The sequence below is a fragment of the Notothenia rossii genome (genome assembly GCF_949606895.1).
Source record: "Notothenia rossii genome assembly, chromosome: 9".
Lineage (NCBI taxonomy): Eukaryota > Metazoa > Chordata > Actinopteri > Perciformes > Nototheniidae > Notothenia > Notothenia rossii.
In genome coordinates, this window is record NC_136907.1 from 77589588 (window position 1) to 77617117 (window position 27530).

The window sequence follows — 27530 nt, forward strand, 5'->3', positions numbered from 1 at the left end:
GAGGGCAGGACCTATAAACACATGTAATACCCAATAGCATTGTGAGGCTGAACAAAAGGACCTTTTGACTATGTAAATGTCGTATTTAAAAAAACAAAAACATTTACTGACTTTTTTAGGGTTGCTTAAAGTAATGTTGTAAAATTACAACAGTGGGCTTTACGGGGTTAACATCTTCTCATGAGTCGTTCTGTAGGTGTTGGAGATCGGGCTTATTAATCTCTTGATTACCGAACGGACCGGGTGTGCACTTGGCTCGAAGCGAATCATATCCCCTCAGCCAAATGAATCTCTGAACCTTAAGACAATCATTAGGATCTTCTCAGGCAGAATTCCCGACTACGAGGTCAGATACAGTGATTCCTCCAGCATTACATGTATATCGGCTAGCAAAGATCATATCCCCCCAGTCAAACCTTTAGCTTCTCAGGCAGACTACGAGGTCAGATGCAGTGATCTCTCCAGCATAAACATTTATCAACATAAAACAAGACCTTTACGAATCAACAATGACAACCAACAGACAGAACAATCAACAAACAGATTTCAGCTCTAGCTATGCTGCCTTAAATCCACTCCTCTGCTTTTTTTTCTTACATTTAGAAAAATAACCAATACAACTTCAAAAGCCAATTTCATTTCATATACGTTTTGCTTACTGTGAGTCGGTATTTCTTCTGTGGAAGTCTCAAGTCTGGTTTCTCAATTCCTTGAGATTTTACCACAGCCGTCTAAGGGCTGCCTGGCCAAGGGAGTTGAGACCCTCAGAGAAGGAACACAGCAACCTCATGCATTGGCAATCTCGGTAGGACCTCCAAAATGTTGTGGCGATCCAGCACTCACACAACAGGAAATAATTCAACAGAGAGGAATCAATAAAACACAAACACATATATAGCTGATCAGTCATTATTATTTAGTTGTTGCAACAAACAAACAATAATGGGAAGTACATCACCAATCGTGGAAATGCCCCCGACAGTAGCAGTAATCATACAGCATATCACTCCTTCCTAACTGACAGACAGCAGCAGGTGAAAGTAAACTCGACCCTCTCTGACACACAGGTCATAAGCACAGGGACACCACAAGGCTGCGTTAGCTCTCCTCTTCTCTTCACACTCTACACAAATGAGTGTTGGAGTCAGCACACACACAACCACATTATAATGTTTTCTGATGACACAGCCACACTTAGTCTACTGACTAGAGACTCAGACATTTCCATTTATAAACTTGAGATTGAAGAGGTCGTGAAGTGGTGTGAGGCGCACAACCTGGTGTTAAATGTTAAAAAAATAAAGGAAATGATCTTTGACCCCAAGTCAGTAGGTGATCACAGCCCCGTCCTTATCAACAGGGAGGGAGTTGAGCAGGTTTCACGTTTTAAATATTTGGGGATTTATTTTGATGCTCAGTTAGGCTGGGCCCATCAGGTGGATACGGTATGCTCAAAGATAAGCCAGCGCCTGCATTTTCTGCGTAGGCTCAGGGTTCATGGAGTGGATAAATGTATCATGTTAATGTTCTACAGGGCAGCAATTGAGTCTATTATTCGTCATGGCATCACAACATGGTTTGGTAACTTGTCAGTTAAATCTAAATCACAACTCAAGAGCTTGATAAAAGGGGCTGAACAAAATAATCGGCATGCCTCCACCATCCTCTCTTCAGGAGACATTTGAGGAGATGGTGAGAAAGCAAGGTCGTAAAATCACATGCGACCCCAAACACATCCTGTATCGAGAGTTTGAGTTGCTGCCCTCGGGCAGAAGGTATAGATTACCAAACTATAAATTGAACAGGTATACGTTTCCTTTGCAATAGGGAAGGTGCAATATTTGATTATGTATGAATGCAATAGGGATATGTGCAATAGGGAAGGTGCTGTACCTGTATGTTTCTTGTTTGTTTCTTTGCCTTGTGATATGTGATCTCTGTTCTTTATCTATGACTGATTGACCTGAATGTTTTATGTTTATTATCTCGATGCCCAAGACAAATTTCTCCTAAGGGAGACAATAAAGATCTATCTTATCTTATCTTACTCCCCTGCTGCTTCAGTCAAGGTTTCAGTGAAATATCTAGAGCCAAGAAGATTTAAATTCAGAATGTATTCTGGTCATCAAAAAAACACTATTTGGGATTTAAAAAACAAAAAAGGTGTGTCTTGTTTTTTAATTCCTACAGTCTGAGACATTTCAGAGAGATCTAGGTGATGGCTTCTGGTTCCTTGTTATTTACTTTTTTTCTCCACACCTATTCTTATTGCATGTATTTGATGTGGTAAACACTCCAATAAATACAATTCACTTGGATTGTTCCTGTTCTTGTTAAAGGATCTATCTGTGCTAGATTTTTAATAACATACATTTATATTGTTAGATAATCAAATGATTTCCCCTTTGGTCTTCCTGACAAACAGGTTCAGTACTAGGGTGTGGCTTTTTTAAATTATGATGAGCAGTAATGGAGTCAGTATGCTTTTTAATGTCACCAACGTGCTACTTACTGATTGGTCCCAAAGTGTACCATGCTTAGACCCCGTGTCATGTTTCAGAATTGAAGAGTTGTTTCACGTTCTAAACTTCTTGATTCTACCTTAAAAAGTAAGAATTATACAAACACTTGACATGAAAATACCCACATGATTAGAGAAAAGGACAACTTTAACAGGGAATAGGATAAGGGTTTACATTTCAAACACAAATGCAGTTCAAATTGCATTAAAATAACGCTTGATTAATTTAGTGTGGGAGGAGTTACGTTCTGCACCTATCAGCGGAAACAAAGACACTTTAAGTTCCGTTTCCCAGGTTGGGTTGGGCAGTTATTGGGAGACTAAGCGAGAGACTCCTTTAATCTGCTTTTGGCTTCATATCAACTGGCTGTACGCTACGGGTAAGCTTTGGAACGATTCATATTCTTTTGTTTCATTGTTAATTTTGTAAATCATGTTCTATATGAAATGAATGGTAATATGTTGTATGTTAATGTGTTAGGGCTTCTTGTTTGGTTGCTACCTTTGTCCCAGGCTCTTGAAAAACACAGTAACATTAAATTAGTTTCAAAACCAACGCACGTGTTTTTGTTTGTTTTGTAACGGAGCTGTATGTTCTTTCACGTGGTATGAATATGTTTTATACCATGTTCTGTGTTTCTACTTTAAATACATTGAAATTGGAACAAAGTAAACAAACAAGAAACCACAAACTTAAAGTCATGTTTAGTCATGTTAGCAGAAAAGTATCCCAGAGGGGAGCATATTTCTCGGGGAAACAACCGCATTGAGCATTTCTGATGGCATTTGGCCCTGAATTTGAATATTTTATACCATTATATTATATAATTAGATTAGTATTATTAATGTTACTGTTTTATTTGGGTGGAATCAAGTTTGGTAGCCTTCAAGACGGTTATAATCACTTTGTTTGGACAGCAAACACTCTGAAAAAACAGGAGAGCTAACATCTGAGAATCTGGAACTACCTAGAAGATTTTTACTTGAACATTTAACCAAACAATTATCCGAAAAGAAAATTGCCAATTAATTTTCTGGCATAGAGTAGTTAATTTCAGCTGTACTTGTGTAAACTGTTGGATAGTTTGACAATAATTTATCTTTGATTCAGAATAAATGCTTTTATTTACATTACATGTTACTTATTAGACGCTTTTATCCAAAGCGACTTACATACTCAATACTGTGGACAATCCCCACAGGAGCAATTTGGGGTGAAGTGTCCCAGGGACACAACGACATACTGAGGGGTTTGAACCTGCCCCCCTGATCAGAACACCAACGCACTAATCCACTGAGCCACACGCCTACCGTGGTGATTCATATATTCCATTCCACTGGAAAACATGAAAGCTCAAGTTTCTGTAAACGTCTACAAGAAAGGAAAATAGCAGGTAAGTAAACAGCCAAGCAGGCTCTCAGAAAAGAATTTCCGAAATTTGTACTCAATTATTTGTGCTTATCTTGTGATCATACAATTATTTCCTACATGCTTCATATAAAAACTTTAATTAGGCTGCCATTATCACTTTAATAACTCCCTATTTTTCTATTGACACATCAAAACTCTCACAAGTAGTTATTTTGTTGATTAAAATAATGATTTGTTTACTTTCCAGTTGCTATTCTTAATCATGGATAATTTTGATGGCAACAAATTATTTAAAGGTAAAGTATTCCCTTACTTTTTGTTGGGCAAACATATTATAAAAAGTTGATATGACCTTCCACTGAAATGTCTAAGCATCTACTTGAGGACACATAAACTGCCTCAACATCGTTACTCTGTAACTTTCTGACATATCCTTGACATAATCAAACAATCATAAAGATTGCACATCTTAGAGAGGAAGCTATTAAAGATTACCTTCAGAGTGACTCATTTTCTGTAGCATCTTTTCAGCAGCACTTAAATCAAGACTAAAAATAACAAATAATAAAATATTACCAATATGAATTCAGTTCAGACAACCTTATGGGGCTGTAATGCTCTTTTTAAAACATATTTTCAACAGCTGAACTCACATTTCACCCCATGCAAAATATACATCTACAGATATTGGTAATTGGTTGACATTTCTTAATTTTTTTTTCAGATCACAAAGTTGACCAGGAAAGTCTTTACTGTCTGGAAGATCCAGACATTGCTGACTTGATCCCAAAAGTGGGACCACGGTCAAAATTCAGAAAGAGACTCAAGTTGTTAAAAGCAATGTCTGCATTTTTACACAGATACTGTATTTGGTCTCATTAATCTCAAGAAATGTACATCATCTACATACAGAGTATAATATATCTGGTTGACTTTGCTATAATTTAATATTATTTTTTCTTACTATTCTGGATTTGAGACTATTTTCTTTTCTAACTAGGAGGAACAAAGCACAACAGATCCGGAAACATCTGATTCTTCTGTTGAAGTTAGTTGAATGCAGTTTAATTCACTTTTGATATTGTCATTGTCTGTTCAACATTTGACATGGCCAGCAAGAGTATTTGTTTTATTCACAATGTAAATGGGAGGAAGCTGTTTCTGCTCAGGTGATGATTACTTTAAACTGACCATGCTTGTTATCATTGAACTTGATTCAATCCTTCACGCATTGAGATTTGAAGCGTCCTGAGACAAAGTCCCCTTTAACTGAAGAACTGTGAACTGTTTCATTTGTTCATAGAGCTGTTCATTCAGTTAAAAGAATGCTGAATGTGATCACTTGATAGCCATTTTTGAAGTATATATTATTTTGCATAGAGTTTTGAATGGGAAATGAAATGCAAATGTGGGTGTGTGCAAATTGTAAAGATGTGTTTTCAAGCCTGTAACACCCTGTGAGAGGACAAAGAGTCAAATTTGCATGTTCTTCCTCAGATGGGTCCGTCCACCTGCAAAACAAATGATAAAGGTGAGATACAAAGTTTCTTATGGATTATGTGCAGGTTTATTGATATTTCATAAACAATAATAAACCTGCTTTATCTAAACAATGTTGAGAAAATGTTTGAATAAAAAATAAATATATGTATATCTTATTTACAAAAAATAAAAACCAGGAAAGAGGAAGTTGGATCTTCCGGGTGAGTCCAGCCAATCACCAGCCAGTAAACGACCATGTAAGGATATACAAGGATCATACGCAGGTATTTATATTAAATTCCAAAATATTAGAAACTAGGGTTAATACGTATAATTTGTTAAATGTTTAATCGTTCAGCTAATGAACTTACATATATGTAGCAACACAGGTCTTATTAAGTTATAATGGTCTTAAACTGTAAGATACCTGCCATAGTATAAACCTGAAGAAAATGATACTCTCAGGTATTTTGATTGCTTAATTGAGAATACATCTTAATGGACATACTGGTTATTGGTTCCTGCTGAATAGTTCTTTACTTTTACTTTTACAGAAAAACACATTCTTTCTGATGTGAAATACACCATGAAATGTGTCCTTGGTAAACTGCCTGACAAAGACGACAAGCTCATCAAGTTCCTGAAGTAAGTATTAGTGTTTTCAAGCAAGGGGAAAGAGTTTAAAGAGACCATCGTAAACCTGTCGAAATGACACAGCACTGAGGACACTGTTGTGATTTGTAAAAGTCCCCAAAAAATTGAATCCAAAAATTTGTCTGAAGATAGTATTATGCTTAAGTAGGATGTGAATGCATGCAGATGGGTTTCTTCTTGAATTTGACACACTCTATTAGGGAAAGAGAAAGAAATAACCTCAACGATTTGGAGACAGACAAGAGGGAGCTGGTCGGCGTCTTTGGTAAAACGGGGGCTGGAAAGAGCTCTCTGATAAATGCCGTCATTGGAGTGAAGGATCTGTTGCCCTCTGGAAGCATCAGTGCATGTACCTCAGTGATGATTAAAGTGGAGGCTAACAAGCGTAACCCAAAGTACGAGGCTGAAATTGAGTTCATTACAAAAGAGGTAAAATGAGCTAAATATGTTTAAACTTAGAGCTATTTCAACTTTTATGATGAAGCTGCAAATAAATATATATGCCGTCTACACAACATGCCATTTAATAAAACATATTTTTTTAGGAGTGGAAAGAGGAGTTGTGGACCTTGATTAATTTTGCTGATAATAACGAAGATCAGGAAAACTATGAAGATGATCAAGACAGTGTTGAAACGCTGTCACTGCTGTATGGAGAAGATTGGAAAAACAACTCTCCTGAAAACCTCATGGATAAAAAGTACTATAGAGACATTCCTGAATTTCTCAGTTCCGGTAGGAAGACTTTGACAAGGGATACAGTAAGTAAGACTAAAACACTTGTATGATTTCATAAAACAGACTCTTGGTTGGTGTAGTTTCACGATAGACACCAAATGCAGACGTAAATTCTGTATGAAATCAGAAAAATGGGCTTGATCTATCTGGCCCAGTGGCGGTTCTACGGGGTGGCACGGGGTGGCAGCTGCCACCTCAGAAAAATGACTTGCCACCCCAGCTGCCACCCCAGTTGGCACCTTTGTTTTGAAAGAAAAGTTGTGGCTCATCGGACATTTATGAGAGAAAAGCTCTAATGTCCGAGTGCAAGTGAATGCAGCACAAGACGCGAGCCTTGTAACCCCTCCCCGGGCCCTGGCGGGAGCTTGGAAATATGATTGCCGGCGATTTCATTTGAACGGGGGGACAGCGTAAAACGAGAAGCATTTCGGATCCAAGTAGACGGAAGGAATAAGGTATTTGCGGTGTCAGGTTTGTGTCAGCATGTCAGGTTTGGCTGCAAGGCAAGTTTATTTATATAGCACTTTTCTGTACGCGACAATTCAAAGTGCTTTACAAAACAAATTAAAATACTTTTTAGGAATACATACAGTAAAAACACATATAATGGCGTTTTACGACAGACATTACAAAACAAAGATAATAAAATAATACAAATAAACACCACGGGTATACAATACATGTTTAAAAGGCATACTGTAGTGCGAATATGAGCAGCTCAATTAAAAGCAGCCAAAGAGATATGTTTTTAGTCTCCATTTAAAAATAGTAAGCGTTTCTGCGGACGTGCATGATTTGGGTAGTTTGTTCCTGATTGTCGGGGCATAATAGCTAAATGTTGCCTAATTATGCAGGAGTTTAACAATATACTTTGGTCCTAAACCATGTAATGATTTAAAAACTAGCAATAGTACTTTAAAATCAATTATTTGGCCGACTGGAAGCCAGTGTAAAGATTTCAGAACCGGACTGATGTGATCCACTCTTTTAGTGTTAGTGAGGACACGTGCAGCAGCGTTCTGAATCAGCTGCAGCTTTCTGATGGATTTTGTTGTCAGTCCTGTGAATACACTATTGCAGCAGTCAAGTCTACTGAAAATAAAAGCATGGACAAGCTTTTCTAAGTCCTGTTGTGACATTAGTTTTGTAATCCTCGATAGGTTCTTCAGGCTGTACTCAGCATTGAATCAAAATGCACCATAGCTTTAAACAGTGGCGGCTGGTGGAAAATATTTTTGGTGGGGCTGTTGATATAGTGAGTAAACATTTTTTTTTGGGGAGAAATGACCCCTTAAATTGGGACTTCTGGTGATGTAATGGCCCCATAAAATCGTGGTTCTAGGGCCAGGAACAACCAGGCTGAGTCGGGCTGAGTATGCTAAACTAGAGAGAGAATCGCTGTCAAGGGGGCTACAACTACAACAAGATGAACATATTTGACCGTGATTTAATTGTAATACACGTTTCAAAATGATGCCGAAGTAACAACATACTGATACCGGATAGTAAAAACCATGAATTAAGGCTTTGACATGTCTGCAGACAGACGGCAGGCGAAAAACCATTTAAAATGCGTGTTTTCTAATGGAGATTTGGCTTAGCTAACGTTGTAAATGCTCCGACCGTCCACACTCACAACAACGGCCTATACAGACATAAATAAACCAGCGACTGTATTCTCCATGACACAGGCAGTCTGTGGTTTGTACTTGTTTAACTTTCGTCTAGTTTCTGAACAGATATGAAGAGCTGTGAGCTCTGAGTGCTAAGAGCTAACAGCTGTGTTGTTTTTCTGGGGAGCTCATTGAACGTCACTGCTCCGCCTACACTGCGTTACTATAGATACTACCCCAGTTCCTCACGAGTCTAAAAAACAACTCGCGTCAACGCACGTAAGCAACGTGGACGCCAACGTGACCGCCCTCGTAACCAAAATATTTGAAGGCGCTGATTGGCTGAAATTCTGTTTCGGCGGCACAGTTTACTATTGAGAGTTTTGCAACGTGCTGGTTGCTGCTGTTTGTACGGTGGCCCTGAGAGGCCAGGGTGCTGCAAATAAAAGAACGCTGCAAATAAAAAAAAAGCTGCAAATAAAAAAAACGCTGCAAATAAAAAACGCGGCGATGCAAATAAAAAAGCCACAACGGAAGTGAATTACCGGGGACTATTATTGCTGATGCACATACGACGGAAGTTAATTACCGGGGACTATTATTGCTGATGCACATGCGTTTTTTTTATGCGAGAGAAGAAGAAGGCTGGGGGATCTCCGGGAAACATCTCATGGGTAAGTTTATAATGTTAAAGTTACACAGGATGTAGATAATATCTGTCGCTGCCGTATTTATGACTTTAAATGACGTTATTTTGTGTGTGGGAGCAGATTATGTGTGTAGTGTATAATGTTAGTAGAACATAGCTTTGATCAAAACTGCAGAAAGCTATTTTCAAGTTGTTTGCTTGTCTGTAAAAACTGTTTGATTCTGCTCGATTTATCCGTGCAGCTTGAACCGTTTTAAATCTAGACCACACACACACACACACACACACACACACACACACACACATTATTGGACCTGACCTTAAAAGGCTATACCTTTGCTTTCTGAAGAAAGACCACCAACTCTCGATGCGCTGGTTTGCAGTTGAGGTACCATACATGTGACTGAGGGCTCCTGCAAAATCATCTGTGTGTTGAGATCGTAATGTGCAGTTAATGGCTGCCATAGTGCCGTTTTCAGTTCCACAGTCAGTGCGAAGGCGGGCTGGAAGTAGTCCAAACTCCGATACACACTGCAGGTAGTACTGCGCAATGATGCCCGGATCGTTGTTAGTGCTGCCACTCCTGAGCCACATAACTTTCCTTGAAAAGCCGTCGATGCAGCCACTGATGGCAATACCAAAGGGTTTAAGTTTATCATATCCATCAGCGTGCCACACTTGGTTTGGTCCTGCTGTGACGTATCCCCTTCGGACAAACCTTCGCCTGGAACGAAGTTGAACACCAGATGGATCTAGTCTGGAAATCGTCTGTCTAACATCCTCCCTTTTTACTGTCAGGTGATACTTTTGTTGCAATGTCTGCCACATAGCTCTGTAACCCAACAGCCGACCCGAGCCTCTCAGTTCATGTGCAACAGTTTGGTGTACAGTGCCAATGGGAGTGTAGTCTGTCCTTCTTGTTAAGCCAGCGTTCTGTAGCCTCCTCTTTAAGGTCCTCAGACTAAGAAAAATGTTGTGTCTTTTTTCTAGAAAATCAAGTATCACTTCATAAGCGTGTCCCTCCGTGAAGTACTTGTGGATGAGGCCTGCCTTGATTCCTTCATTAGATGCTGTGACTGAAGGGAAAAGACAACAGTGTCATTAGGAATGAAACTTAATAACAAAAAACCTATTAAGAAAAAAATGAAAATGTATCAGTAATGAGGAAAATACCTGAAATGTTTGATGCATAAGTGTATGTTTTCAGTATGTTCAATGCGTGAACAATTCCAGACATGAGGAGCAAAAAAGAAGAGAAATAAACAGGCAAAGGACAACATATTGGGATACTTACATAATTGGTAAGGATAAAAATACATATCAATCTAGAGGTAGCAAACAAAAAGGTACCCTTTTAATGCCTGTATTTGTGCATAAACGCATCAGAAGGCTCAACCCTCAGCACATGAAGGAGCACATAATTGGTCAACTTTGGTATTTCACCTGATTTTTTTACTTGTTGGCATTTTTTTTTATCAGTAGTTCTAAATCATGTTGAAATTGCCATGACTGACAATAATATGTGTATAGCATATATTAAAATGGCAACAAATCATATACAAATAAGACATTATCACTGTACTGGTGAAATTCTTGACTTTTAAGGAGGAGCTTACCATATTCGAGAAAGGGAGCCAAACATTCAATGTTGCTGCCACAGGAGCCGCAAAACCTCCCAAAACACCCAGCAGTCCCACAATATGGACAATACATTGCCTGTGGAAAAAGAGCAATGTGAATGTTATTCATTTGCAATTAAGTAACAGCTACTTGGTAAGCTATTGCAGCAGGTAATGTTACCTGCAAACAGCTGACACTAATTTAACAGCAGATATCAGCTGCAATCACTTAATATCTGAACCATGCATCTACAATGTCAAAATACATTAAAAAAAAAAAAGAAAGATTTAAAGCCAGTACACTTCTCAAAGGAAGCACGTCTTGGATAGGATAGAGACCCTTCTCTATCTCTAAGCAGGATAAGAGACCCTCATTTATCTCTAGACAGGCACATTTAGATGACATGTTGATGGAGTCAAGATTGACTACAGGATGTTAGTGAAGATCTATACTTGTATGTATTCAATATAGGGCTGGGCAACGATTATAACGCGTTAACTTGCCCAGCCCTAATTCAGTAAAAGTTGTTCCTTCAGAGCATGTTGAGGAGAGGACCCGAGCTCGTCTGTTGAATAAAGGCATATTCAACTTACTTTGTGTGTCTTAGCATCATCTTTAAGTCCCGGTCGGCTCAGATCCGTTTGTTTAGAAAACAGCTAACGTTAGCAGATAAAAGTAGCTATGTTCTACTAACATTATACACTACACACATAATCTGCTCCCACACACAAAATAACGTCATTTAAAGTCATAAATACGGCAGCGACAGATATTATCTACATCCTGTGTAACTTTAACATTATAAACTTACCCATGAGATGTTTCCCGGAGATCCCCCAGCCTTCTTCTTCTCTCGCATAAAAAAAACGCATGTGCATCAGCAATAATAGTCCCCGGTAATTCCCTTCCGTTGTGGCTTTTTTATTTGCATCGCGGCGTTTTTTATTTGCAGCGTTTTTTTTATTTGCAGCGTTTTTTTTATTTGCAGCGTTCTTTTATTTGCAGCACCCTGGCCTCTCAGGGCCACCGTATGTTTGGCTCGGGGGCAGCGCCCCGTAATGATAAACTAATGCCAAGGGCAAGGCCAGGCAGGAAACATGTGACTTATCAGTAACTTTAGACATCGTAACACAATTATTTTAAACAAGATTTTATTGTAGATTATACATTTTACTGATACCAATTGTATGATATTTACCTTGTTCATTAAAAATAAAAAATATAAAATATATATATCTTTGAAATATATATTTTTTTAAATATTTAATTAAAAAAAAAAAAAAAAATGTGTATGTGGGAAGAGGTGGGGCGGCGCCCCTAGCGCCCCTATGGGCCGCCCGCCACTGGCTTTAAATCTTAATAAGTTTGTGAGGCGTTTTGCTGAACAAGATGCTAATCGCCACATTCAGCTGTTATAGGCATGCCAACTTGAAGCTCTGCTCACGGATGACTCGATGAGCATAATAAATTGTTAAGATGATGACCTTACGTGTGTAAATATATATTTTTTCTTTGTGGGGGTCTGCCCCCAAAAAACAGTTTTAAGCCTTGAGAAAGTCAAATAAGACGTAAAATTTCACTGCCCAGCCAAAACAAAGTAACCACTTTTACTTAACTAGGCCAGTAGGTACGGACTTTCCACTGGATAATAACTGCAGCGATGTATGTTTTAGCTGAATACACGTTTTGTAATCCTAACTGATGCAGTTAGTCACTTCTTTAATGTTTGTTCTTTCTGATGTAAAGTCAAGGTTGTAACTGTTTGTAAAGTCGTGGGGCGCTGAACTGTTCCTTTGAATCTTTTGATATATGATAGTAATTACTTGTCTTTCAAATTTGAAGGAGGGTGGGCAAGCATCTTGAGGAACATTCATCATTAACTCCTCCAAAAAATATAGTTTATTCAATAATAACACTGAATATGTGAATCATAAAAGGGATTGACAGCTGATAGGAATAATATGATTGTTAATATGATCATATTCATACAGACACACATCGATGAGACAGTTAATTAATGTATTTATTGCAGCAGTCTGCATAGATTTGGTACCCCTGCTGGTCTAAGAGTTAAACCAACTCATTCAGTTAAAATTCATTAAATTATGTCTGCCACCTTATATATTTATATTTAAGGCTTTACTGATGTGCCACAAAAATGTCACCAAATGTTATTGAGTTAAAATATCAATATTGTGGCTTTCCAAGTCAAAATTGATTGATATGACTGCGATTAAATCAGCATATACTTCTGCCAGGGATGCCACCCCTCAAAATCTCCTGCCACCCTCTTGCCACCCCATGAGCATTTTTCTAGATCCGCCCCTGATCTGGCCTCTAATAACAATAACTACAAAACCAAATCTTCTTTATGCATCATAAGAAATAGCATGTCTACCAGTAACTAACTTTCCTGCAAGAACCTCCTAGATAATTTAAGGCACTACCAGCTTTACATTTAAAATCATGTTAAAAATGTTAAACATAATTGTTCCCTATTGCCAACATTTTAACGTAAGGTTTGTTACTTTTTAATTTAATTCAGATGTTGTTTCAGCGATAGGGTTTAAAATGGACTCTTCTTTTAATGTTATACTATAATAATTCTTTAACACAATCCTTTAAAGCACTTTCAAGTTAAAGTTTGTTCATGTAAAATAAATGGCCTCTTATTTTATTTTATTATCTATTTTAGGCTAAAAAGTTATCTTCAGCATTTGACAAATACACACAAAGTGAGTCAAACGAGGAAGATGCTAAGTGGTATTGGCTACTGGTGAAGTGTGTGACCTTCAGGGTGCCGAACAATCCTCTTCTCCAGCACGTCACAGTTGTGGATCTTCCTGGAAGCGGGGACTGTAACAAGAGCAGAGACACGATGTGGAAAAAGGTGATTTATCCACATGCAGTGCTGATTATTGTGGAAGGTTACACTGACAATGTAACCATTATTATTGGCTGTATTCCCCTCCAGGTTATTGGAAGTTGTTCTACTGTGTGGATTGTGACTGATATAAATCGAGCAGCTTCAGCAAAAGAACCCTGGGAGATCCTGAAAAAATCCTGCAGCCTCATGGGAAATGGTGGCGAGTGTCGGCAGATTGATTTTATCTGCACCAAGTCTGATATGGGACGATCACGCAATCAGTAAGTGGTTTGAGATGCCTAAAGTACACAGTTAAATGTACCATCCACTGACACTGACGCTTGAGACAGAGATGGCCAAGAGGAGGAACCATGGAAACATTGATTACGTTAACAGGCACATTAGTATCCTGGTTTTGATCGTATTCAGGGATGTTCACTTGAAACAGGATAAACAGGTTATTCTTCATCATAACAATATCCGTGTTTCTAAAATGTCTGCATGTGTGTCTTGATTCCTCAACATCTCTGTCCTAATGTTGTTGCTTCACAAACACTTTGTAATGCTGGATTAAGCTACTCCATGTGATCACTGGTTATTGAAAGCAAGATCGAGATGCGTAGTGATATGATATCCTTGATGGTATATGCAGTTTATGTAATTCTCTAAAAACAAATCTTTTCATATAGTTCAGCAGCTGATGTCCGTGCTCAGATACTGAATGAAAACGATCGAGCCAAGAGAAAAGTGAGGGCAGCGTTCAGCAAACTAAAATGCGTTAAGGTGAGTAATATTGAACACAAATCAAACACAAATATTGTCCAAATTGCAAACCTGCTTTCATATCAAAACTTTGTTTGTTTTCTCAGAAACAATTCAGTGAGGAGTGTTTCAAGGTTTTCACAGTGAGCTCCAGAGAGTTCTTGAGAAAGAAACGTCTGGATCCAGATGAAACAGGTGATTCAAGTCTCTATAAGAGAGCCCGGATGACAAAATGGTTTTATCTCCTCCAATAAATATGGCGTGATACTAATTGAGTATAACATGTACATTCAAGAATGTAATGTAAGTATATTACATTGTTTACAGAAATTCCCAAACTGCAGGAAATCCTGCAAGCTCTCAATGACAGTCACTCTAAGACATTAAACTATGTGTCCGGAGCTCGCGGGATTCTCTCTCTGATGCAGGGAGCCAGCAGCAGAGAAGGGGTAAGATCAAGTAACAACATCTTTCATTGTCTTTAATATTGAAATAATAACATTCATATACAATAAGTATGCTAGGTACACTAAAATGTTGTGTACAAATTGTAAAGTCAAAGACTGCTTACATGTAATGTAACCTGTGGAGCCAACAAGGTATTGGATTTGCTGAGTTTGTGTTGCTTCAGAGAGGATGCATTGCTACAGTAATTAAAGGGTTTTGTACTTGTTGTTGAAAGGGCTTGAACAAAAATCCCATGTTGAATTATGGTTGAAATGCTTTAAATATTGAATGTGTTGTGTATGGTTTCAGGCTGACATAAAGGAAAATGTGTGCAAAGGACTTCAAAAAGATCTGATTTGTGAACTTCATGAAGTCAGGGAACTCATGGAAGAGACCCGTAAGGCTTTTAAAAAATGTCTCAGTCGGGGGGTTAAAAAATCTAAAAGTTCATGGGAAAAACTGTTGAAGCCGGTCCTTTATCCTGTAAGTATTTAATGAAATCAAAACAACTGATTCCTCTTAATATGATTATGTCTCTTACAAAATTCAGTTTTGTTTCAGGAAGAAAGTGATTGTGCATTTCACAGGTCACTGAAGTGTGTAGTTCAGAAGGATGGCATCCACATAACAAAAAAAGGGAAATCAATAAACATCAACATGAAGTTAGCTTCATGTTTGACCGACAGCATTGACGAGGAATTTAAGAAGACCTTCCCGTAAGAAATGACTTAATAAAGACATAAAACCCCGTATTGGAACAAATGATGTTGTACAATATAAATACATTATTGAAATACAAACTTGTTGATGAATTTAAGCATTTCTTTGTTTTAATATGTTTTAGAAATGAAGGAAACAGTGGCCCATTCAACGGGGTCATCAATGCGTTTTCACTTGGCACAGAAGAGAAGAAGATGAAAAAGGAGTACGGAAATGTCAAACTGCAGCTGACATTTCTCATGGCAGAGGTAAAAGATCCTATTCATTAGTCCATTATCAAACATGTTTGTAAAGCCAGGGAGACTGTAGTGGAAGGGTGAGCGATATTATTAACAGTGGCGAGCCGTCAGGGCCCTCTAGGCCCTCTGTGAGGGCCTAAGATATTCTACAAAATAATATTTAAAAACATAAAAAATAAATTAAAAAAAGATTAATATATTTTTTTAGCTATATTTTTCATTAGTTTTACCAAAATAACTTGATTTAATTGTTTTAAAATAACATTTCCAAAGAAATTAATCCTTTGAATCTGCCTATTCAGTTTCTGTTGGAATGTGAAGGGTTAAATGAAAGAAGCTCGTCTCTGCGAGAACTTTACTGTGAAGAGAGGAGCTGTTGGACGTCCAGGCGGTCCAGCTATAGTAACTGAACGAGAGAGTAATGTCAAATGAAAGTACAATTGACCAATCTTCCCTCTAAATGGGTGGGTGTTATTATCGCGTACTTTATGACAAGTTCCGCCCGCTGTGAAACCTTACTTGTTTCCATAGCAAAGGAAAAAACTAGGGGAAGCCAATAACACGTCCTTTCTTTTGGGTCGGTCGGGGGTGTGGTGGTCAATTTAATAACGTAACCAGATGAGTGATTACAGCGCCCGGTATCATTTTACACACATTTGTATCATACAGATGCAGGACTTACACAAGCCTGTTATCTGACCGACAGGTCCGCACGCACTCTCCAGCCCAAACTCTAATAAGCATTCATTCATTAACTAAATCAGGAGACCTTTAACGTTTTACGTCCGGTTCACTCCTTTGTTCCTCGCTGTACACAGCTACAGTTTGGGCATTGGCCTGTCATCAGATTGTATTTGTTGTTGCTGCTGCTGCAGCGGAAGTTTAGTACAATTATTTTTGATTAAATCCTCCAAATCTCCACCCTCCATAATTGCACTTGCTTCAGTTGCTTGCTACTTTCTAACAGCGGTGAGAGTGGTGCAGTGGCGCTATTTATCTTCTATCGATTAGATTTATGATTCGAAAATTATAAAAGTAGGGTAGACATGTGGATATTATCCGACTGAACAAAACGTGCATTTACCTAACAGGTTCGTTTTACACTGACCTTTTTTTGAGCTATTTTCCAAAATCCTATGGAGAAATCCCATTGCTTTTTTGTAGAGGGAAACCGAGCGCGGCTTACTTCCGGGTTTTACGACGCATCAATAAGTTGATGCGATTTGATTGGATTGTGAGGCAAGGGAAGCCAGCCGCCTCTGGCTTCCTTTGGCATGGCCCTGACTAATCACGGTTGGCAGGGGCATGATGTGAGTCTTGTCTGATTGGTCAATCCCTCCATTTTTTTTCACCAAGGGAAGCCAGTAGGCTTGTTTAAGACGCGTTGCGGCTCGCCTCGAAAGTAGACGAGAATAGCCGATCGCAGCCATGGGAGCCTGCCTGCAGACCTCCACTCTCAGGACAGTTCCGGTGCAGGCTGCATTTTCAGGACACCTCCACTGTCAGTACAGGAAGTGACGATTCTGACAAACACGTTTTTTTCCCACCCACCGAAGGACTCGTTTGATGGAAGTTTTCAAATCCCAATGGAGACTCATCACGGAGGTGATGAGTCCGCCCTCTGTGCACTTTGGGTCGGCCTTGGTCAAGCCCTTTTGACCCCCCCAGCCTGGAGGAATGTAACGGGAGTTGACAGGGGACTCTGCCCGCCTCACGAGTGCCCACTTTCCCACCTATTTTCCCCGGTTTTATTATTATTATTATTTTTGGCTATTCCACACGGTTTCTACCGGGGACATTGCCCGTCATCCATATATTAACGGATTTTGACCATTTTTGTTGCATTTTTCTCCTCTCCTCTCACTGATCGAATGGCAAACGTGACCCACTGTCGGAGGGCCTCCGCGCCGGCCCGGCCTAGTGCCGGTGCTCTGGCGGTCGGTTCCTCCGATCTGCGGGTTCGACTCTGATGGCCGGGAGGGTGTGCTGCGTTGGGGTGGGGGACTTCCCCCACTCTGCGTGTCTCTTCCTTCACGGGTCCCGCAGCGGGGAGGTCCCCAGCTGGAACCTCCCCACCTCCGCCGCGTATGTGTGTGTGTATATGTATATATATATATATATAGTGATGAAAAGTGATACTGTACTGATATTAACTACAATACAAGGTGTCCCTATATATAGGGACACCTTGTTTTCTAGTTAATATCAGTACAGTATCACTTTTCATCACTTAGATTGATTGAACTGTTCTGCCCTTACAGCGCGTATCCCTATGCGTAGCTAGACAGTTAGCTAACATTTAAAAGTCCTCCAATAAAGATGCAAGGTTTTCTTTCTTGACTTTACTGTTCTTCTTTTACTTTTTAAAACTGTAACAATACAGAAATAAAACACATATAAGTATGCAGGCTTTGCATAACATATAAGTAGCACTGTACAATCGACACACATACTACTATTAGGAATTAGCTATCATTAGCTAGCATCACTATTAGCTAGCACACGTCAGAATCGTCACTTCCTGTACTGACAGTGGAGGTGTCCTGAGAGTGGAGGTCTGCACCGGAACTGTCCTGAGAGTGGAGGTCTGCAGGCAGACCCCTCTCACCGCAGCCGGGGGAGGTCTCAAAAAGCTTGCCTGAAGTCGGACAGCACCGAGTCGGCTTCTTCTTCTTCTTCTACTTCTTCGCCTTCTTCTTCTTCTACTCTCGGTTTTTTGGCGGTTTGCAAAAACTTTAAGGTGCATACCGCCACCTCCGGAGTCGGCTTGACTCGGTTTGCATTTATAAAGAATGCACACATGTGTTTAATCGTTAATGTCAGATATGTACTAAGTAAATACATTTGTTCCTGCTCAAGATTAGATTCAACTTTTTGTTATTGCACATATTACAGGTACTGGGACAACAAAATACAGTTTAGCTTCCAACCAGGAGTGCAACAACAAGCAGTAAAGTGAAAAGTAATGTACACAATCTACAGAATAAAATATTGAATGAAGTGAATGATGAATAAACAGTGAGGGGTATGAATACACACAGCAGCCTGTGAGCAGTATGAACAGTGTGTATGAATATGCTAAGATGTATAAAGTATGAAAACGGTAAGCAGTCCAAGTATAGTACAACATATATAGATATTAATTTCATGATGATAAACATTGTGGAACAATGATGAAAAATGTGACTGGAAGTGGCGACGTAAAACTGACACAAAACAACAACAAAGTTTTGCCGAGCCAATTGGAGAGCTTCATCAGCAGCACGGGGTAAAAACCACCAATCAGCGCTCAGCTCGAGATACCAGCGAGTCATCTCCCATCAAGCATTTCGCTTCCGAGGAACTGCGCCGCGTCTCGCTCTCAAGGCTGCGGGCGTCTTTGTCCCGCCAGATTTCAACGTCTCATGTAGGCGAGCCTCCAGAGCAAGTCGGACAAAATGACTAACCATCATGCAACGCACTAGCAAGACGTTGATCGAAATTGCGCAGGTCTCGCTTGTCTCAAACAAGCCTAATTTCGTCTGGCCTCCTCTCGTAACAGAGAGTGCAATCTACTGTACTGTTTTACCATAACCATTTGAACATTACGCTGTTTCACTCTTTGTAAAATACTCAATGAGAATGGGGGAGAGACGGGCCGGCAGCAAAACACAACAAAGAATTTCCGAAACTAAACAAAGTGTTTTTATTTATTTATTAAAATGATAACTACAATTCGAAAAAACAGGGGAAGCCTGGCTTCCCTTGGCCTCCAGGAGAAAACGCCACTGATGCAACGCAACAACAACTTCCTGTCAACAGCGTTAACTCGCCTTCAAAATAAAAGCATGCCAAATTACACTTAAGACATACAACTGTAAAAAAGACAATGCAATATCCTTTTCAATTTCAAAGAACACAAATAGGGTTATTTACAGGTGTTGTTTTGTGTGGTAGAGGGTCGCTTCCATTGATGCGTTTTGTACCCCGGGCCGTTGTTTTGATATTCCGCTGAAGCAGGGGTAGCCAACGCGGTGCCCGCGGGCACAAACGGCCCGTCTACACTACAGGCATGAAAAAATCTTGAAGCTGGGCGTGTCTGAAGTTTGGTGATTTTTTGCGAGCAACCAATCACATGAATCTCCTGCCCCCGACATACAAAAAAACAGGCGAAAAAACTACCAGTTTCACCCACTGTCTCTGCCACCTCCCTCCATGCCTGGTTCCTCCGGTTTGTATCCCGGTAAATAGTTCCGGTCGTAAAGAACCGGGTGATTTGCTACCGTAATATCTCGTTTGGAATATGAGGAAATGAACTGCGGTCTGGCTCTCCCAGCTTGCACGCGGTTTGATTGGCTGCGCTTGCACTGGCGGGATTTGCATAAACGGGATTTGATTGGCTGATGCCAAGCATCGAGCCTCAAAAGTTGAACATTGTTCAACTTTTGATGCCGATGGATGCTCGTGATGCTTGCAAAGCCATGCCATGCTCCCCACAATGCAGTTCGGCGAAGATTAAAAATCTTCTACGTCACCCCATTCAAGTGAATGGGCGAAGCGGTGAAAGCATTTTTTGATGCCTGTAGTGTAGACGTACCAGGGGGGAAATTGGTCGCCCGCGTGCATGTTCTAAAAATAGCCTCTAAAAAGTGGTGACTCTAAAAAGTCACCATGGAGCTCCGTCTAAAAAAATTATTGAATACATTTTTATTTTTAAAATGACAATATTGAATATAACATTTTAAAAGCACACATTTTGTATGTACATATGTAAGTGAAATGGAGATTTGGTGCGTGAAATTGAACTCTGACCCCAGATAGCTTCAGAGTTGAACTCCACGCACCAAATCTCCGTTCCACCTTTAGCTGAGACAAGCTAGCATGAGCAGCTACGATCCTGGGCCTCATCACACACACACACACTAGGGTGGCCATTTCCATAACACCAAAAAGGAGGACACTTTGGGATTATCTTTTAGTTTTTATCCTGGCTTCACTGAATCCTTCACACTCAAAACACAATAAGACTCTAGTGTACTAACCACAAGTTGAATGTCTATTTACGATACTTTTGCCCTTTCCTGGCTGCTTCCAAGAGTTTTTTGTTTGTAAGGAGTCTCTGGTACATGTCTGTGCACTCAAATGTGAAGTTGACACAAATTTGCAGCTCTGCCTTGACACTGTCCACATCCAGACGATTTCTCTCATTTCTCCATGCTGAGGTCATCATTGAGAACACACGTTCTGTATGTGCATTGCTACATGGGATGGAGAAGATGTAGGCGCTGATCTTCCTCAGATTCACAAGTGGGACTTCTGCTTTGGAAAACAGTTTCAGATACCGCTCCTCACTGTGGCATCCTTCCATTTCTGAAGAGCTGAGAATAGCTTCCACCATGCCATATTCCTCATAGAGTCCATCCATGTCAATGTCTTTCAGGCTGCAGGCTTGGACTGCATCACTGTATTCTCCATAGGACACAGCAGTTGTGAGGCCAAGCTTTGACACTTTACTATGAAAGCTGTTCTCAGAGAAGTCATACCTTTCACTCACGTATTTCTTGGCTCTTTCATAGAAACCAAGAAAATCCGCCTCACATTTCTTAGCCAGATCAGGGGTTAGCTGCTTGAGTTTGTTGTTCACAGCAAAGCCAAAAAATGTGTCCTTTAACCTTCTCTCAAGTTTCCCTTTTAGTTCAGTCATTACCTTAAACACAGAGGTTATGCTGAATGATTTGGCCTCAAGTGCTTCAATGCAGTCTGAAAACACTTTCAGAATGTGACTGAGGAAGAGAAAATACATCTCAGATACTTCGTTGCCATCCTCTCCAAAGCATTTCCACAAAATCTTGGAGCATTCCTCCTCACCTAGACTCTGAAAGTAGCTGGTCAGGGGTCTCCAACTCTTCAGGATTCTGTCAATAGATGGCAGCAGAGACAACCATCGCGTGACAACGTGCCGCAGCAGATTGCATTCCTCCACTTCCACAAACTCGCAGAATTCCTTCAACTGCGCCGTTCTGCTAGCTGAGATCCTAAAATGGCTATACACCTTAAGCACAACATTTTCAATGTCAATATCCAAGTTGCTTGCTGCATATCTTGTTGCATTGTGCAGAATATGGGCTAAACAGTTTGCAGCGAGCACGTCTTTTTGAGCCTGTTTCAGTTTCTGATAAACACTGTTGTGTTTTCCATAGTTAACGCTGGCGTTGTCTGCTGCATATGCTGACATTTTTTTCACATCTAGTCCAGACATCTCCAGTTTAGATAGCAGCTGATTTGTTTTAGCTTCCGACTTTTCGTTGCTATCACTGTAAAAATCCAACAGTGCATGTTGCACGCCCTCCTCAAAGTGAAAATATCTCAGTACAATGGGGAAACACTTGATCGTACCTTTGTTTGATGCATCACTTGCCACTGAATAATGCAGTTCATTTTCTTTTATGTAATCCACATGCGTCTGGACAGAGTAGGGTGCTAGGATATTTTCGCACAAAGCTTTGGCTTTTGTTTTTCCACAGGTCATCCCTTTTGCTATTGATGAGTCGTTGTAGATTGTGCGATCAACTTTTATTCCACAGTCTACACTCCTGTATGACTGGTGATGCTTGACGGCATGATAAACTTTACAAAGTTCTGCTGCGGAGATTTTGTCATCTTGAGGCGATGAAGCTTCACGGAAAAACGATAAAAGTGAAGAGGCACCTGCGCTTTGATCGTTGCTTTTGTGCTTATCTGTGTTAGCATGTCTGTCGACAGCACCTTTTCCTTTGCTACTTACGTCCACATCGCAACGACACAACGTGCAAAAAGCATGGAAGTCGTCCTTTCGGCTTTTTGTGAGGAATCCATGCTCTTTCGACCATTCAGGATTAAATGAAGTCTTTCGTTTCGGCATTTCTGCGGTTTAACCTACCGCTAACTAGGCGGAGTTGGCTCATGAGCTAGTCTGCTAGCGCTAAGGTCACTCTGTGCCACAGTGCCATGCCGTGAACGTGACGTCAAGAAGCACATGGCTAATTGTTTACGTTTATTAACCAATGAAATACAAGATATTTATTTGACATCACATTCAGCCAATAATTTGTAAGACCACAAGTCTTACAGGGATATATACTTACACATAACTTATTTTTTGCATTTCTTTGTATAATTGTCTATTTTTTTTTTATACCCTAAAAGTATAAAATGGGGATCACCTCAAAAGGAGGACAAATGAGCGTCCGGCTCAAGGCTGCGCCGGCAGACGGACACAGACATTGAAAACCGGACTGTCCGACCTAAAACCGGACGGATGGCCACCCTAACACACACACACACACACACACACACACACACACACACACACACACACACACACACACACACACACACACACACACACACACACACACACACACACACACACACACACACACACACACACACACACACACACACAGCAGTGGTGAGGATCTCAGCCTGCTACTGACGTTCAACCAGAAAACATCAGCTGTTAGCAATTAGCAAACAGAGATCACAGCTCCTCATATCTTTTCAGAAACTGGACAAAAGTTAAACAAGTACAAACCACAGACTGTCTGTGTCATGGCGAATACAGTCACTGGTTTATTTATGTCTTTAGGCCGTTGTTATGAGTGTGGAATGAGCATATACAACGTTAGCTTAGCCTGGTCGACCCAATCTCCATTCAGAAAACAAGCATTTTAAAAGGTTTTTCGCCTGCCGTCTTGTCTGCAGACTTGTCAAGCATTAATTCATGGTTTTTACTAAGCGGTATCAGTATGTTGTTACTTCGGCATCATTTAGAAACGTGTATTACAATTTAATCACGGTAAAATGTGTTCATTTTGTTGTAGTTGTAGCTCCCGAGCCAGCGCGTCTTGTTTGAATGATGCGAGTAAACACAGCTGGCAGCAGCGGTGAAACTCGAGCGATTAGAGCGAAGTCACGTCCGGTGTGAACGCAGCATTACAACGACCCCTGATAGATCTCGCGAGAATGTGTATAAATACATTTTCATAACAAAACAATGGGGTTGCTATAGCAATGGTAAATCATTGTTAATAATTATTGTGAGGAATAATTAACATTAACATGTGATCAGACAGTCCCTCACATACAGCAAATTAATATGTATTCTGATTATTATTAATAATAATATTATCATTAAAGGTGAACCGTGCAATTATGTTATTCAGGAAGTTTGTATCAAACAAGTAGCCCTTCGTATTACTCAGTACCCTTGAAGTAGCCCTCGGTGACAAAAAGGTTGGTGACCCCTGCGCTGAAGTATACACTGTGACGTAATAACTCGAGGGAAGGGGTGGGGGTCAGAGGGCCTAGGTATAAAATTCACGGCTCGCCATTGATTATTAAATATAATACATTTTGATCAGTCAACATATTCATATACCTTGGTATCTGGCTTGATGATTGTCTCACTTTTAAACTTCATGTCAATAACCTGCTTAAAAAACTGAGGGTTAGGCTAGGTTTGTTCTACAGGAACAAGTCCTGTTTCTCGCTTGAGGCCAGGAAAAGTTCACTGACCTTTTTACCTGTGGACTATGGTGATCTGATCTATATGTATGCACCTGCCCATTACCTGATCAAGTTAGATGCCGTCTATCACAGCGAACTGAGATTTGTGACAAACTGAAAAGCATTAACCCATCACTGTACCCTGTATGCAAGGGCAGGTTTGCTTTCACTAACTGTACGGAGGCTCAGTCACTGGTATCTTTTTATTTACAAAGCAATGTTAGGGAAACTTCCATCCTACATCTGCTCCCTGATCTCACGGCGAATTGTAAGTGGCTACTGCCTGAGATCGAATGCTGTGGTTTTATTAAATGTGCCAACTGCTAGGACTGTCTTAGGGAAGATAGATTTTAGATGCGCAGCTCCGCTAACTTGGAACAGTCTGCAAAAGGAATGGAAGCTGAGCAATCTGGTTCCACTAAAACTTTTTAAAGCAAGGATAGATGCTATCCAATCGGAAACTGTTGGAACCTGTAAATGTTACTAGCTATGTAAACTGTAGTCGCTGTAAATATGCTGTATGATGTCCTTTTTGTTTTTCTGTTATGTTTATATGTATTCATGTGGAACCTACTTGCAGCAGGTCACCCTTGAAAAAGAGATCAATGATCTCAATGGGATTCACCTGCATAAATAAAGGTCTGAAATGAAATGAAATAAACATTGTACTGGAATAGCTCAGTATGAACTGGAGATGGCTTTGAAAAATTAACTGCAGCTGTAAATCTGACGCTGCCCCAAGTCATGAAGACACACTCAAGATTACAAAAGAATATTCTGATATTGGGCAAAGTGGTCCCCCAGCTGGTGAACACGTCCTATCAGTTTGAATAATGTTCTGCTTTTCCACGTAAAATCTGGAAAAAATAAAAAAAGGGAAAGATGAGCCTTGTTTGTAACTTATTCATTTTAAAATATGTTGATATCTGCTTCACATTCTGTCTCTAAGGAAAAAAAGATGAAAACAAAACTCAACAAAATCATCCGTGAGCGAAAGAAAACGATCTACAGCAGCCTGGCAACAACAATCAAAGAGAAAATGAAACCATGCTATGACAGTAAGACAGAAGATCATTACAGACATATAAATACACTTCTAGACATTTTTATGTTGCAAAATGTTTCTGTTTTATGTAGAAGCAAAAAAAATTAAAGGAAAAGGCTCGCTGAACAAAATGAGGGAAACTATTGAAAAGCACGTATGTCGTTCAAAGGACGTCATGTTTGCTCAGGCTAAAGACGCCATGATGGAACAGCTGAGAGACTTGATGGTTTGTCACATTTTATATTTCGTCACACAGAAATAATTCTTCACTTAAAATTCAACTAGGAACGCTGTAACACAAACATACATGTCCAAACATTTCAGTGATAAGTGATAAATATTTCAATGCTGATTTAGGCGGAGGTCCTGGAGGAACTGAAGAGCACGATGCAGGAATCAATCGAGCTGTCACTCAAGACACATGGTGTCTCCATCCCAGGTAAAGGAAACAAAATCACCAAAATAGAGTACATTTGATCGTACATAAATAGTCGATACATTCCCATTGTGTATTAAATGAATCCATTGTTTGAAACAATATGTTTATTTATTTTTAGATGTAAGTGTTGAGCTTGACAAGGTAAACAAACACTGCAATTACCTGACCCAAAAGCCCACATGATGATGCAACTCTTTGGTAAAACTCCATTTAAACATAATATAAAATATACATATTGTCTGGATTATGACTTGTTTTCTGAATATATTAACAGTGTTTTTATTACAGTAGTGATTAACCTGGTCAAGCAGCTGCAGTGCGTCCATGATGTGCACAGGTAGGTTTAGTGAAAACTGTTAATAAGTATTTGTTATTAATATTTAATTTCACAACATCGCTCATTCTCTCTCTGCTGGACGTTTCAGGGTTGATCCGTGGAGACTAACAGCAGACGCCTGTTAACATACCGAGGATGAAAGACACGAGGCCTCTGGATTGGGTCTCAATCATTTTTTTAAAGTTCTTATCTCTGTTGACTTTGAGTGTTTTTTATTGTTAGCATAATGTGGTGCCCTAATTCATGTCATTAAAAAATCAGTTTGGTGAAAAGCTTAGGTTTTACAGCCCATAAAGGAATATCTCCATGTCAATAGCGACCCCCACATCCACCCCCCCCCCCCCCCTGCTTTTGTGCGCATCATTAGTTGTCTGCTAGAAGCATTCATAAACATAGTTTTTAATCCAGTTTTCAGAACACTTTTACTAAACACTTTAAACCTTGGTCTTTTTCAGCTAACAGTCTTTTACCCTAGCTCAGGCAACAGGAGTTCTTGGCAGATTTATGTCCGATTCTAGGACGACAATCAGAGGTTAACACCTTGGTTTGTACCAATGTTTGGCAATGTAAGAAGACTTACAGATCAACTATGAAATGTTAAACCTCCAGAACTGTTTGCAGAGAAGCTAAGGTAACTTTTCATTAGCTTGTAGCCTCTCTGGCTTTTATCCATCAAGGGAACATTAACTGTAAAAGTAAACTGCTGTATTCAGTGCTGAACCAGCTTTACTCTTTGGGTCACTTTGTTTTGGAGAGGAGAGACCTCTGGGCACTTTTGGGCCATAATGGCAAACTATGAGTTGCTATGCTGTATTCTGTTGTTATGTTTTGAATGAGATCCCCCAGTGAAAAAGTCCTCACTATGCCCATGAATCGGAGAATAGATATTGGATCTCAGCCACTGCTGTGATGTCACAGAGACGTTTTGCTTTTAATATTTCAACAGTTGATTTGTCTTTTTCATATATGTATTTTCTGTTTAGCATTGTGTGATAAGTTTAGGCTGACATTTCAATGAATTGATTAAATCCTCAACATTGATCACAGCACTACTGTAGGGTGATTTGGATGAAGACTTCTCAAAGAATGATTTTGATCTGTTTTCTCTTATTTTAAAGCACACAACTCACTGTAATTTTTCTTTGTTGATGTTCTCTCATTCATATATGAAATCTAGAGAGATCTAGATGATGGCTTATCTGGTTCCTTGTTATTTACACTTTTTTCCCCACACAAAATTCGTATTGCGTACATGTATTTGATGTGGTATAAACTCCAATAAACCAATAAAATGCACTTGTATTGTTCATGTTCTTGTTAAAGGATCTCAGCTCTGGTTGAGGTTCAGTAGGGTACGGCTTTTTAAATGTATAATGAGTAGCAATTAAATCATGCTTTTTAATGTCACCAATGTGCCACTTACTGATTGGTCCCAAAGCTTACCACCATTCCTATTAGTTATTTTTGTTTATTTCTATTTTCTGACCAACTGACTCTCTT

General features: G+C 39.7%; 2 protein-coding genes across 3 annotated transcripts; one reads left to right on the forward strand and one right to left on the reverse strand.

Annotated features, from left to right (window-relative positions):
• Positions 1 to 89: 89 nt before the first annotated feature.
• LOC307017890 (nuclear GTPase SLIP-GC-like) lies at positions 90 to 27326 on the forward strand. The gene is made up of 24 exons (XM_079647793.1): positions 90 to 2901; positions 3724 to 3915; positions 4141 to 4189; positions 4618 to 4632; positions 4892 to 4941; positions 5391 to 5424; positions 5573 to 5659; positions 5930 to 6020; positions 6230 to 6458; positions 6575 to 6790; positions 13345 to 13539; positions 13624 to 13796; positions 14205 to 14298; positions 14385 to 14472; positions 14605 to 14726; positions 15034 to 15207; positions 15286 to 15440; positions 15569 to 15692; positions 25159 to 25267; positions 25347 to 25480; positions 25612 to 25693; positions 25812 to 25891; positions 25982 to 26030; positions 26119 to 27326. Exons 3-22 carry the CDS (start codon positions 4156 to 4158, stop codon positions 25874 to 25876), a joined length of 2271 nt encoding a protein of 756 aa, XP_079503919.1. The 5' UTR covers positions 90 to 2901; positions 3724 to 3915; positions 4141 to 4155; the 3' UTR covers positions 25877 to 25891; positions 25982 to 26030; positions 26119 to 27326.
• On the reverse strand, positions 8929 to 11587 carry LOC307017891 (uncharacterized protein). Of its 2 annotated transcripts, XM_079647794.1 has the most exons (3): positions 11461 to 11587; positions 10646 to 10745; positions 8929 to 10105 (listed from the first exon to the last, which is right to left on the reverse strand). In XM_079647794.1, exons 1-3 carry the CDS (start codon positions 11506 to 11508, stop codon positions 9120 to 9122), a joined length of 1134 nt encoding a protein of 377 aa, XP_079503920.1. In that variant the 5' UTR covers positions 11509 to 11587; the 3' UTR covers positions 8929 to 9119. The 2 variants fall into 2 exon arrangements, with proteins under 2 accessions (XP_079503920.1, XP_079503921.1); XM_079647795.1 differs by lacking the exons at positions 10646 to 10745; positions 11461 to 11587 and adding an exon at positions 10203 to 10628 and having other exon boundaries at positions 8932 to 10105.
• Positions 27327 to 27530: the final 204 nt, after the last annotated feature.